General features: G+C 37.2%; 1 protein-coding gene across 3 annotated transcripts in view; it reads right to left on the bottom strand.

The window, feature by feature from the left end:
- Positions 1-13,007, bottom strand: part of LOC108360933 (uncharacterized) — a 117,986-nt gene extending 104,979 nt beyond the window's left edge. For all 3 annotated transcript variants that reach the window (XM_017613407.1, XM_017613405.1, XM_017613406.1), the window contains exons 1-4: positions 12,601-13,007; positions 11,221-12,530; positions 11,011-11,159; positions 10,665-10,944 (exon numbers count right to left, since the gene is read on the bottom strand). In XM_017613407.1, coding sequence (XP_017468896.1) covers positions 10,665-10,944; positions 11,011-11,159; positions 11,221-12,530; positions 12,601-12,894 — 2,033 coding nt within the window. In that variant the 5' untranslated portion in view covers positions 12,895-13,007. The remainder of the gene's footprint in view (positions 1-10,664; positions 10,945-11,010; positions 11,160-11,220; positions 12,531-12,600) is intronic.
- Positions 13,008-14,969: the final 1,962 nt, after the last annotated feature.

Consider the following 14,969-nt stretch of genomic DNA (forward strand, 5'->3'; position numbering starts at 1 on the left):
TCCGATAACTCAAGGCCCCTCCCATACAAATTGGAATTTTCATATTACATACATATCTCTGGAAGTATTTGTGGGAGAGAACTGGAACTTGGTATAGAGATATGTATGTGAAATCAATGTTGGCATTAGTCGATTGATTTTTTAATCAATTAGTTAATTCGATTAAATTCAATCTGATTACAGTTAATCATGATTAATTTTAATCAGACTAAACAGCTAATCGTAACCGCGATTAAAAAAATTAATTTTTAATAATTAACTCTTAATTTGATCAAGTGGGTTTGGTGATTAATTAATTTATGCTGGAATTTTCCTGTTTACACAAAGCAAGTTAATCCGGTATGGCTAAGTCGGGTCTCCTCATCAATCTGAGCAATTTGCATTTTCATTAAGATTTATACCAACAAACGTTTTACAAACTAGGTTTGTAAAAGTTCCCAGTTTATGTATTACTAATAAGAATAATTATATTTTTTGTATTATGTGCATTTTATAATCATAAAACACAAAATAATTTCTATACCAGGTGTTTGGTTTCAAATTCAGACAAACTAGACAACTTTATCATATTTTATTTTTCATTGAATGAACGATTAATGATTAAAATAAATTAATCGTAATCGCAGCCAGTAATTAACGATTAAAAAAATTTAATCATTAATCGTACAGTTGATTACGACTAATTAATTTTAATCGTCAAACGCTATTATCATTTTAATCGTTAGTTTTTGAAGGTTAATCAGATTAACATTTTGCCAACACTGTGTGAAATCATATTCATATTCACGGAGAAAAATTTACGTTTTTGACGTTACTGACTGCAAGTTTCATATTGCATATCTCTTCAAATGTTTGGGTTAAAGTGCTCAAGCTTGGTATGGAAATACATATATATGTATGTATGTGAAACGAATACCATACTCATGGAGGAATATGTGAGTTATTGGAAAAGGCGGTGTGGCAACTCCCATGCAAATAGATTTTTCTAGGCTGCATATCTCTGGAGGTGTTTATTGCAGAGGACTGGAACTTGGCACCGAGATGTGTATACAAAATTAATTCCATACTCATGGAGAAAAATTTGCGTTATTCGAAAAGGGGGCATGGTACCTCCCGTACAAATTTACTGTTTTATACTGCTTATCTCNAGGTGTTCATGGTAGAGTACTGGGACTTGGTGCTGGGGTATGTAAAATCAATTGTAAATTCATGGAAGAAGATTAGGGTTATAAGAAAAAGGGGCTTGGCACTTCCAGTACAAATTTACTTTTTCTTGTAACATATCCCTGGAAGTGTTTGTGGAAGAATACTGGTATGGAGTTGTGTATGCAAAATGTATCAATTGCTCATGGAAAAAATGTGAGTTATTAAAAAAGGCATGTCGCCTCCCATACATACTAAAAATTTCTTAATACATATCTCTGGAAGAATAGAAAATCTCTGGAAATATTTTAAATTTGTTATGGAGATTTATTTTATAAGTGCTGACAAAAAAAATTTCATTTAGTGGAAAAGGGAGAGCCGAGTTCGACCTTATAATCTAAAGCTCTCATGAAGCATTTTCCACAGTAAGGAGAAGTGGTATTTTATCAAGGCCAATTTACTAAATTTTAGTTGGAAACAGGGCTGTTGCGGATGTGGAATGCGGATGCGAATATCTAACAGCTAACATCCGCGGATGCGAATGCGAATGCGGATGTCAAGTATTTTTAAAAAACAATTAGAAGCTAGCATAATGGCGAGATCGTTGTTTAAACAGCGCTTACAAGCCAAACCAGATACATATTTCATGTTGTTTCAGAATTTGGAGAACCTGTAACTTTAGAGCACTTTTCGATTTTAGTTTTTGTAATTCATTTTTAATACTTTCTTCTGCGACTGCTTTGAAAAATTTGTGCTTATAGCGAGCTAAATAGATGGATATGGAAAATAGATTACACAGGTTTACAAAAAAAAAAAAAGTGTGTGCATATTAAACCAAACCTATATATCCCTATGTTATTCGACATGCTGAATGCGAATCCGAAGTCCGTTAGCCTCCATCACGTCAGGTTCGTGGTCATTTGAAGGTCAAGTAGGGAAAAATTCATTGAATAAACCTGAAAATTCAATAAAATTCATCGGAATTTGACCTTGGGATGACCTGGGCATGACCTCCAGATGACCTTGAGGAATCAAGGGACTTCCATACTCGGTTTCAGTGACAACAAAAACAATTTTATTTTTATTTTTATTTTATTTTATTGAATACATTTTATGTCCTATTTGACCTTCAAATGACCTCGAAGCTGACATTATGGAGGTTAACGGACCTTGGATTCGGGTTCAGCGAATGTAAAACCTTATGTATATGAGTTTTCAGGTTTATTCAATGAATTTTTCCCTACTTGACCTTCAACTGACCACGAACCTGACGTGGTGGAGACTAACGGACTTCGGATTCGCATTCAGCGTGTCGAATAACATAGGGATATATAGGTTTGGTTTAATATGCATAAGCTTTTTTTTTTGTAAACCTGTGTTATTATTTTTGAACAAAATTCTGTTTTCAAAGTCGTGGCTGCCAGCCGAATCGGATCAGAATATTGTTATTTTTTTTTTTAAAGCACCCCGTTTTCTTATAAGCATTTGAATAACAGATAGTTTCGTAATTCTTATCTAATTAAAGGTCAGACCTATAGCTTTTTAATTATTTGAGCATCGATTCTCTTTGTAGTTAGACGTTGATCATTTCTACTGGAAGTCCTTATTGAAGGAGCTAAAAGCTTAAAAGCTTACTCGGACTTAATCCGGATAAACTGCAGTTAATTCCCGAGTTGATCCAGATCAACGCTGCCGTGTTTTTATGCTTTTACTCTTTGACTTTAAATAGCAAAAAAGACAGTTTTACCACAGAAGTTTTTAGCCAAGGATCCAATGTATATCCCTATGAAAAAAATATTATCCCACAAGTAAACAAAACTACTGGTTTTAAAATTTTGCTAAAAAAAAATTCCCCAAAGAGCCTCATTTTAAATTATTCAAACGAATAAATGTAATAGGTGGCATACGCGGTACGTCTGACTCGCGAATCATTTGTGTACGTGTTGACTCGCCTTCGACTACACACTGTTGAATCATTCAGAGTCATGCCGGGAGTCATGTTGGTGTAACTAACACATATTTATTTTCACAAACACATCCAAACCGACTCACGAGTCAGACGCACCGTGTATGCCGCCTATAACATCAAAAGCAAATCACGAAAATTTTGTTAAGAATTACAGTGTACACTTTCTTCTTTTGTATAGTTTTTTTTTAAGATTGGTCCAAAAAAAATCATAATAAAGAAAGAAACCAAAGCAGATATTTAAAGCACAGAAAAATTATATTATTAAAAGGACTATGTTCTCTTTGACGTTCGCCAAAGGTCAAGTAGAAGTGGGAACTTTTATGGCTGCCCATTGATAGCTCGGTTATATAGCTTAAGAAATAATATTTTAAAGACATTTTTATCAAAGTTGATAAATATGACATTTGACCAGTTTTGTTACACAAATACTCCTACGACCAAAATATTGGCTACAATATGTAATTTTTTTGCCATATATACGTTTTATCGGTCCACTTGCAAAATATTCGCATTCGCAAAAGCTCCGCATTGATTATTGCGAATGCGAAAGCGAATGCGAATGTTAAAATTAATGCGGAAGCTCCGCAGTTGCGAATGCGAATGCGAATATTCGCAACAACCCTGGTTGGAAATATTAGAACCCGCCGTGGCACCTCCAAGAAGCTTACACGTTCACGCGTCGAATCACTGGAACCATTTTAAGGTAAACTTAGAGTGATTGATATCTTTCGTATGCCTAGAGAGCACATGAGATTTTATAATTTCATAACCTTTACTCGCTTAAATATAACGAGCTATAACGAAATGGGCACCGAAATAAAATATAACATCATTAAATTATTTTTCATATTTGTACATATAAAAACGTGGGGTGAAACCCGCGGGTATAAGCTAGTAGGTGAATAATTTAAAGCTCAAATTAAAGAAACTCAATATATTTAGAGAAGATAGAAAACTGCAGTTGAAAGGATGTGCACTTTTTAACCGACTTTCAAAATAGGAGGACGTTATCAGTTCGTCGGAATATTTTTTTTTTTTTTTTTATGTATGTTACCGCATAACTTTGGACCACGTCAACCGATTTCGATAATTCTTTTTGCATCGGAAAGGTAGTGTCTCAGAGGTGGTCTCATACTAATCTGGTTGAGATCCGATCAGTGGATCATGAGATATATATATATATATTTTTTTTATATGGGAGTTGAAGTCGGTTTTTTTTCGGTTATTAAGCTCGGAGACAATTTACTATACATATCAGTGCGCGTTTACGTGTTCTGCTTCCTTCCCCCCAAATTCTTCACTAATACATTTGATTCAATCTGTTAAACATTTAATAACTATAACCAACTTTTTACTACGGGACCATGGCCCCCGGGCCTCCAAACTTGGGGCCCAATAGGTTTGCTCTGTTATCCCCTAGCCTAAAAGTGAAGAAACGTAGAATATGAGATAAACTCGAATATCCGGCTTTAACACCAGTGGTAGAGCAATCACCAAAATTCTTAACTGTGTCGGCAAGTGAACAATCGAAACCGTTGTCAGATTACTCTTGCTTTGTAGTTAACAGAGCTTTGCATGCGATAAGCAAAGAGATAATTAAAATACAGCCAACAAGAGACGGTAACCTACTAGTGCTAGTGAAATCCAAATTGATAGCGGATCGGTTTGTCCGCACTAAAGAGCTACCTGGTGTATGCCCAATTTCATGTCAACTAAATATCAATCTAAATACCGTAAAAGGCACTATTTTCGCTCCTTGTTTGAATAATATACCAGAGGAAGAAATAATTAAAGAACTAAACAATCAAAACGTTATCGACGTCTATAAATTCAAAAAATATGTCAACGGCGCCTATGTACCTAGTGGTGTAGTGCTTTTGTCATTCGACACCCACAAACTACCAGACCAAATTGACGTATCATGGTATTCTCCCAAAGTAAGAGAATATATCCCCAACCCCATGAGGTGCAAATCTTGCCAACTGCTCGGCCACACAGCTAAACGCTGCAATAACGCGCCAAATTGTGCCAATTGCAATCTCCCCCCTCACGACCCAGAAGTTTGCAAGCGCACGCAATGCGCAAATTGTTCAGCCAACCATCCCTCTTACTCCAGAGAATGTCCGAAGTATAAGCAGCAGAAAGATATACTAAAAATAAAAATACAACAGAAATGTTCCATGCGTGAAGCCAGACAATTCTACAGAAACAACACATTCAACACAATCCCTACTCAATCCTATGCCAGTTCACTCACAGTTTCACACGAAGTTCGTTCGAACACAGAAAAAAACAACATAAATAGCAGCTCAGCTGCCCAAATCCCACAAGAGAACTACTCAAATCCTAACTCTACTAAACAACAATCAAACTTACCGCCTCAACCCCAACAAAAAGATGCAAACACAATCATTCCCACGACAGCCGGTTCTACGTACCCATTCCCACGGCAGCCGGTTCTACGTACCGGAATGACTCGGGTTTACCCGACCAATGGCTGTTGTTTCGGCGATCTAACCCCGTTTAGGTCGGCGAAGTATCTCAGAAGTTGTCCGTCCATAGGGCTACATTCACTACGTATTCTCCTACTCAGGGCTGGCATCGAGTCAANTTCAATGCCTTAATTACGCCAAAAACACTCAAACAAACAATGCCAGCCACACAGACACACGAAGATAAACAACTAACTCAAACCACAACTTAATTCCAATTTTTTCTAAGTTAAATATTTATGAACTTTCTGTTAAATATAAACATACTCCAATGGAATATTCAGGGCTATATAAATGATAAATTCGCGCTCGAAACCCTAGTCGCCAACCATAATCCCGACATCATTGTTCTACAAGAAACACATATAGTTGACCAAAATATAAACATGCTGCACCTACCAAGATACAATATATAGTCACAACAAAGATTATTCATACGCCAAATCTGGTGTAGCGATCCTAGTTAAGCAAACTATTAACGTGCAAAATCACGAAACATCGAGCAACAATTTGTTATTTCATACTGTAACCATAAACGGGAACGCACAACTTCATATAACTAACGCATATAAAGAATGTGACTTTATCTTACTCCGCAGATGATCAATGATATCCCTAAGTACAGCATAGGGCATCACTTGATCATCGGGGACCTCAACTCACAAAACACTCTATGGGGCTCCAAACACACATCACGCAGCGGCATAATCTGGGAAAATTTCTCAGATGACAGAAGCCTCGTTATATTGAATGACGGATCGCCCACATTGCTCACTACAAAGGGCACACTCACAACGGTCGACGTCTCTATGGCCTCNTTGAATGACGGATCGCCCACATTGCTCACAACAAAGGGCACACTCACAACGGTCAACGTCTCTATGGCCTCTGCGGATCTAGCGGCCACCCTCACCTGGAAATGCCTACCCCAACCAGTAGCCAGCGATCACTTTCCAATTTTCATATATAATCGCATAGAGAGACATTGCAAACGTCTCAATCCGAAGTTTATACACAAAAAAGCTAATTGGAATTTGTTCGAAAGTAAGACCGATCGGTACTGCTACGATTACGAGGAATCCAACAACATAAACAGGGAAGCAGCCCAAATCAAACGTATTATCCGAAGATAAGCTAATGAGTCAATTCCTCATAACAGGCAGCCGCCACAGCGATGCAATCCAATATGGTTTAACTCAGATATTGCCAAGCTCATTCAAGAAAAAAATCTAGCATGGAATCGCTTTAAACGTAATAGAAACGAGTCCAACTGCTCCAGTTATAGGCAAATATGCGCCAAAGTTAAATGGACTTGCAAAGAGTCCAAAAAGAAATGTTGGAGCAACTTCCTCAACTCGCTAAACCCCGACATGGACATCAGAGTGCTATGGAAAAAGGTAAATAATTTGAGAGCTGGTAATACTGAAAACTTTCCAAATATAATGCTGGAATCCACTGTCCTTACCCATCCTGTAGATATTGCTAACAAACTAGCAGACAACTGGAGTCAAGTTAGCTCCAACAGCAAATTCTCCCCAAAATTAATTACAGAAAAAACCAATTTTAAAATTGCTAATTTAACCGACCAGAAGCCTAGCTTAACAGACAGTATCAAAGACATTACAACATTCGAACTTCATCTAGTCCTAAAGAGTGCCAAAGGGTCCAGCCCCGGAATGGATAAAATAACCTACTCAATGTTGAGAAATATCTCACCCAATCTCCAAAAGCGCTTATGTCGATTATACAACAAAATTCTAGTAACCGGTACGGTGCCACACGACTGGAAACACGCTACTTTAATACCCATCCCAAAACCTGGAAAAAGCCCCAATAGCGTAGAAGGCTATCGACCCATATCACTTCTACCCGTCATTTCCAAAATCTTTGAGAAAATAATCGCAAAACGATTAACGACCTGTCTGCAAAATAAAATATGTACAGAACAGCACGCCTTTTTAACCCAACGCGGCGTGCACACTCTTTGCCATCAACTGGAAAGCAAGTTAAAAGAAAACATGGCCAACAAAAAGCATAGTATCGTTTTGTCTGAGGACCTAGAGAAGGCTTTCGATCGCGTAATTGATACTTTTGTTATCAAACAGCTTCACGAATGGGGCATTCCGAAAACACTACTGCAAGTAATTTCATCCTTTCTATCCAACCGACTAATTACAACACGGATAGACGGCTACCTTTCCCATAAACGCGCCCTGGAAAACGGGCTACCGCAAGGTTCACCACTCTCCGTTGTTCTATATAATGTCTACACAAACTCGCTCGCTGTTGAGCTCAAAAAATCTGAAGGATTAGACTTTCTCGGAATCTACGCGGATAACATTTTGACAATATCTTCAGGCCCACAAAGGGAGGTTGGAAACCACATTGAGTCCTTGGACCATAAAATCAACATTTGGGCGAAAAGCAGGGGCGAAATAGTGCCAATTAGCAAACTTGAAGCCTTACACGTGTGCCGTAAACAGAAATGTGCAGTGACCACCTTAAAGTTGAGAGGGAACAACATCCAGATCAAAAATAGTATTAGAATTCTTGGGGTTGTATTTACGAAAACGTTACTATGGAATGAACAATCGAAGTACGTTGTGAACAAACTCAACAAAGTTAACAATCTCATGAAACTTATCTGCTCTCGTAAAAAAGGTCCACATTTAGAAACAGCCCTCAACATATGCCAATCCCTAACAAATGGCATATTACAACATTGCATTACAATCTATGGATGGACATCCGCCAATAATGTAAGGAAAATCAACACCGCCGTCAACAAATGCTTCAGGTCAGCTATTGGCGCCCTTCCTCCAACTCCCTTGGATGCCCTTAGAGTTGAAGCACGTTATCAAGACTTCCAAGACACGCGTAAGAAAAGCGCCGTGAAACTGGCGGCCAAAGCAATTACATCAACACAAGCAAGCCTACATGAGCTTTTTTGGAAACACATAAATGTATCTAAAAATGAAATTTCTAGCTGTAACTTGTGTAGCATTAAAAACACTATTAAATTATTGCTCGACTTGAAACTGCCTATTCCGGAAAAGCCACAACAACCGCAAAGTGATTACAACCAATGGTTACAAATTGACACCCAACTCAGCAGTCACACCAAAAACAACACCTGTGCTGCAGAATATTTGCATCTACTTTGCCGAATAACATTTGCAACATTTTCACCCGAAATTATATTATATGTAGATGGTTCCTTTCAAGACGGAGCAACATCCTATGCAGTGGTCAAAAAAATGGGGGGAAACAACTTCTCCGTTGTGAAACAAAGTATACTGCCACCACACGCCGGAATATTTCACGCAGAACTGAGTGCCATCCAGTGGGCCATCGAATACGCAGCAAAGCAAAATCGTAAAACACTTATATGTTCAGATAGCCTTGGTGCAACCAAAGCTCTAGCTAGCAGTACAATATGCTGAATTTGAGTCAACTAAAAAACCCAACAAAAATCCTTTGGGTACCAGGACACACGGGAATACCAGGCAATGTAGCCGCCGACCAAGCAGCAAAGGAAGCGCTGACTCTCCCACTAGTATATGAATTCCCATGTTTACACTCAATAATAACTACTTGCTATTCAGCTAAAGCTTTAGAAAACAATTTAAATGTCTGGCGTAGCTCAAACTCGTGTCTCCAAAAGCACAACAATCTGCCCAGAAGACCAAACTACGACAGTGATCTTTCCCGGCAGGACTGCATAACGCTCTCCAGAATCAGACTGGGGACAACACTCTTCTCAACCAAACACCTGCACACTAAACGCGAACCACTTTCCTGCACATCCTGCCTGACAACGTTGACTGTTGAACACATCGTGTTGCACTGTCCCATCTCTAAGAGTCACCAACAAATACGGGAGTTATTAGACTGCTCCAAAAAAGACAACATCGCCGTAATCAAAAAAATGCTATACAGCCACAACTTGTTAGACGAAACATAACTACTTAAACTAACACCGGTGCATAATGGCCTCGTCGCCCGCACCATGTAGTATTTTACAAATTCATTTGTAAAATATGTTGCAATAATAATAATAATAATAATAATAATAATAATAATAATAATAATAATAATATTAGTGGTATATTTTGCCTGGCAGTCTGGCAAAAGAGCAGATTAGCTCAAGCAATGCCAGTTGTCAACAGTCGTTGCTTGAGCTCATCTGCTCTTATTTGACGGAAAAAATAAAAGTCAAGTGTTAACTTTTATTTTTGACCGAAAAGAAAGAGAAAGAAAATAACGATTATTTTTTAACTTTTTTGATAACTAGCATAACCGTTACGGTCCCTGGTTTGTAATACTGTCCAGACGTTTTCGAATTATTGTAAATTTACTGAATTATTTCATAGCACAGAATTTGATGCACATAGATCTGACTGATTTAATAATTCATTCCTCTTACCGAAGGTTGCATCGGCTTTATGCAATGCTTAAAACAGATTTAAAATTCATCATTGCGATTATAATTCTTCTATTGCCAGGACCGAAACTTAATAATAGTTGCGTTCCCCAACTTTTCTGGGTTTAAACTTGTAAAACTGTCAAAAAGCAAAAGAAGCCAGAGAACCGAATACGGGATCGCTTTCTGGTAAATTCCTGTAAATTCTTCCAACTTCTTGCGAGTTAGAGAACGCAACTAATAATAACAGATTGGCGCTTATACATCCTGCTAGTGTTTGGCCGAGCTTCTCTTCCGATTTATGGCGTGCGCCTTAATGTCGTCACATAAAAGGGAAGAACCTACAGTTTTACGCCGACTCCGAACGGCAATTGTAATTTTATGAGAAGCTGTTTTCATGCAGAAATACACTCGGAGGTTTACCATTGCCTGCCGGAGGCGTGCGCTGTTAAGAAAAAAAAAACATTTTGCAATATATTTTGAATGTTGCTTTGACCAGCGCGTGAATACGGGCCCTGCAGAGTGGCAGCACGCACTGCTAACCACTAAACCACAGCGGCGGCTACTTAAATGATTTAAAATTATACTTTGAATTGCTGTAAACTGAAGCTTATTTTAAGAGTAAAATATTGATTACCGTTTCAAAACCAGAGCCGCATTATAAAGCGCTGTGTTAGATTGGGGCGCATACCCGAGATTATATGCACAAGTTAAAACCTTTTCCACAGTATCTCCAATGACAACTTCATGATGATGTTCAATATACCTAAACATTGCCTCCAGAGCAATGGGTACAGAACAATTTGCAGCGTTGAAGTTAAAAGCCATTTCTCTTATCGTGCGTGAGTTGATTTCTTTATAATCTAGTTGTTTGTACCGATCCAATGCTTCATAGTATATCGTTTTATTTTTGAAAGCTGCAATATGAAGTATAAAATAGATAATCATTAATATCCACATAAAAGTTGTATCTAATAGCGTACACTTTCTATATCCAAGGGTTCTTACTATAGTATTTAAATCAAATATTGACAAAGAATTATTTTCTAGATGTCTCGCAACACAGTCTGTTAGAACACTATCTAAAGTGGCGAGTTGCATCACTAGCAACGACGAAGTAGTATTACGAAATCTAAAAATAATTCGATACTTTTATTTATTTTTTAATTAAATAGTTAAGCAAAAAGCATTACCGTAATTCCAAAGCAATATGTATGCCTCGGCTTAGATAGAAGCAATCCTTTACACTGAACTGAGAGGACATGGATATGATTTTAGAAAGTAGTACATTGGGAAACTTCTTCCAGCCAAAAGGAGTATGACCATATGCTAGCACAAAAGAGGCTAAACGTGCAAATTTATAGGGCAATCGGGCAGCTATATCGTTTTCAATTGCTTCCATAGCCAATTGACACAATCGCCGTTCTAGCGGTATGAAACGATATGTACCACCTAAGTTGTTATTAAAATGCATGTACCGATGACAGTGTTTTAAAAATCGTAAATCGGATTCCTTGTGGCCAATGCTTTTGACTGAGGTTAGCACATTAGACCAGTAAGCATCACATATACTTGCATCAGATATCTTTAAAGCACGAATTATTTGAAAGAAGTCCCCATCATCATAAAGACTTGGAAAACGTTCTGAAGTAGAGATCGAATGTTTAAAAACATCTACTGTAGGTTCCCGTTGATGTGGTTCTAAAAATGGCATATATGCAGCGATTAGATCAGTTTTATGCTGATAATGAATTAAATCCTTCATCAATGAACTTAGTGGGGCAACTAAAGCTGCAGGCTCCAAATGATAACCGAAAATTGTACTGGTGGTTTTAAGGTCCGAGATACTTAACTTTGATAAATTCGGTTGCAATAGTAATAACAGATTGCGAATAACACGCCCGTTTTGTTGGGACCATGCTGGATGATTCAACAAATGTAGCAATTTTAATACAGTCCTTTGATTCTCCGCACCGATTGTAAAATTTTTTAGTACATCATCTATCTTCGCCTTAAATGTTTCTAAAATATCAATTGTAATCAAAGGCTGCAGATTTATTAGACAAACTGAAATCAAACGTAAATCGTCCTCGTTTTTGCATTGTTGAATATGAGACATTACATGAGGAATGAAGTGATTACAGACTGACGGTACGTGGAAGTCATTTCCAGTATTAATACCTACTGCCAGGCGAGATAATGCAGGTAAAGCAATTGGATTATCTGGTGTAGTCGCAATTTTTTCCAAAGCATTGCCCAGCAGCTGACTAACAACGGTATTTTCGTTTGGTATCTCAAATTTGCGTAAATAAAGGTAACAACAGCTTTGTTCCGCTATATTCATCGCTTTTACATGAGGTTTCAACCCATGTAAAATATTTTCTAGTAATTTGTCTTCAGAATCGTATTGAATACTTCGGCAAAGGTCTTTGAGAACTAGAATGCACTGTATAAAATGTTTATGATTTAATTTATGATGTGATGTTTTTATTAACTCCGACAACTGAAAGAAAATTTCACGATATAATGCAAATTATATATTGCCGTCATAAAACGAAAATAATATTAATTACTTTGTTCTTATCTTCGCAAGAGTTGATTTCGGCTAGGACATTGTCGGAATTTTCATCATATAACAGAGTTTTGAATTTAAAATTTGCAGTTTCTTCAAAATCGGTTATTGGTTCTTTGGTATTACATTTAGTCATTAGATTTGGGCTACATATCGCTCCTTTAGTCGTAGTCCTTTTCGGTTTGCAAATTTTATAGACATTTATGTTGCCCTTTACATTATACATGCATTTACTATATGTATAAAGCCACTCAACAAATTTAAGCCTTTGTGTTGTCATTGAGCTTGAAAACATATCCTAATTGTCTTATACGAACAAGGAATACAACTGTTTACTTAAACCTTACTAGAAGTAGGAAAGCAAAAAAAAACATCAATGCTATTCGATGTATCCAATAAAACCGATGTTTCCGCTATACATCGAGAACTCGATACATTTGTATTTGATGCATCGACTTTTGTGTGCAATGTACACAGTCCGTTCTAAGACTGCTTTTACACAGTTCAAGTAATTAATTCAACTCAATTCTGCTCGCATGTGAAAGAGAGGGGGTGAGAAGAAAAGGGACGAGTACACATGCGTCGTTTCAACCTTCTTGCTTTGCTTTTGGCAATTTCGTTGCTTCCTATTTAAAGAACCAAAGACTTTCGTTTGGAGCTAAAACGGTCGAAAAAAGAGCTAAATAATACTAATAGTAGCTAAAATGAGGAGCTACATATTTTTGTTTAGGTTGAGCATTTATTGACGTTAAACTATGTTCACATTACCAACATAAAATACTTAGTTTCGTTTAAAATACCTCACTAAATTAAGTGCGTTCATACACGCGATTCTTTATTTTTCTTGACAGCTTTGTAGCAACCCTGTGTTATTGTTTATTTAACCTAAAGAGATCGCGAATGTGAGTAATTGCGTGTGTTTTTATATTCTGAGTTGTTTGTGGTAATTTTTTAGATTTTAGATGAGTGATCAAAAGAGAAAGCTTCTGGAAATATTTTACAAACTACCACGCGCGATTGTTAAAAACAAAAACGTCCAAACACAATGACATATCAGTGGGACAATACTTTTTTCGATTATTATCGATAAAATTAGAACCGACACTGATTTGTTCGTGATTTGGTTCTTGTTTTAAGATAAACTACGTACTTTCAACTTAATTTACTGAGAGACTTTACAAGGCGAAATTACTTAGTTTGTACTTAATTTATGCGTAAATTAAGATTGGCCTCTAAATTACGCTAATGGGAACATAGATTAAGGTTGTTTTTACATGTTCGGAAATTTGGAACAAATGCAGTTGGGCTCCAAATCTCAAAAAAAAAACGATTGGAATCCATAGAGATGATTGAGCTGAGTATAACGGTATACTTCTTTTTTGGGCAAACAACAACAACAAAAATTATCAAAGGTTAAAGTTCAAAATAAGCAATTTTTGAAATCAAGATTTCTTAAAAACGGATGGATGGATCTTGAAAATCTCATCTCTTGATCTCATTTAATAGGAAACTTGATTCCCTTTAATTTGGTATACATACTTTATATATATGTTGTACAGTTCTTACAAAAATTGAATTAATGTAAAATAATTATAAAAACACACCTTTTGCAGAGAACACCTCTCTGCGTAGGCGGCCTGTGGCCGCGCTTAGGGATTATAACCCTCACAACGTAAAATTCTCTTTCTGTGTTGCGAAGAAAAGGCACTGAACACCTTTTGCAGAGAACACCTCTCTGCGTAGGCGGCCTGTGGCCGCGCTTAGGGATTATAACCCTCACAACGTAAAATTCTCTTTCTGTGTTGCGAAGAAAAGGCACTGAACACCTTTTGCAGAGAACACCTTTCTGCGTAGGCGGCCTCGGCCGCACTTAGGGTCTGTAAGCTTTAATTTTCAAAATCCATTCATTCGTTTTTGAGAAATCTTGATTTCAAAAATTGCTTATTTTGAAATTTAACCTTTGATAATTCTTGTTGTTGTTGTTTGCCCAAAAAAAGAAGTATACCGTTATACTCAGCTCAATCATCTCTATCGATTCCAATATTTTTTGTTTATTTGAGATTTGGAGCCCAACTGCATTTGTGCCGGCAATTTTAATAAAAATAACGAATTTTATAAGTCTAAGGGCCGGTTTCTCTATCTCCGGATAACACTAATCCCCCGGTAAACATCGGTACCGACCTTATCGACTCCCTGTTATATGCATGGAGTTAGAACGTCGATAACAATGTTTAACCGGGGAGTTAGTGTTAACCAGAGATGGAGAAACCGGCCCTAAGGGCCGGTTGTTCAATTTCTGGTTATCACTACCACTACACTATCGACGATTTCGACATCTGTTCGATAAAGCTGTAGTTGTGCTTAACCGGA

Source organism: Rhagoletis zephyria, unplaced genomic scaffold, assembly GCF_001687245.7.
Source record: "Rhagoletis zephyria isolate East Lansing unplaced genomic scaffold, Rhagoletis_zephyria_1.1 Rzeph_scaffold_00656, whole genome shotgun sequence".
Taxonomy (NCBI): Eukaryota; Metazoa; Arthropoda; class Insecta; order Diptera; family Tephritidae; genus Rhagoletis; species Rhagoletis zephyria.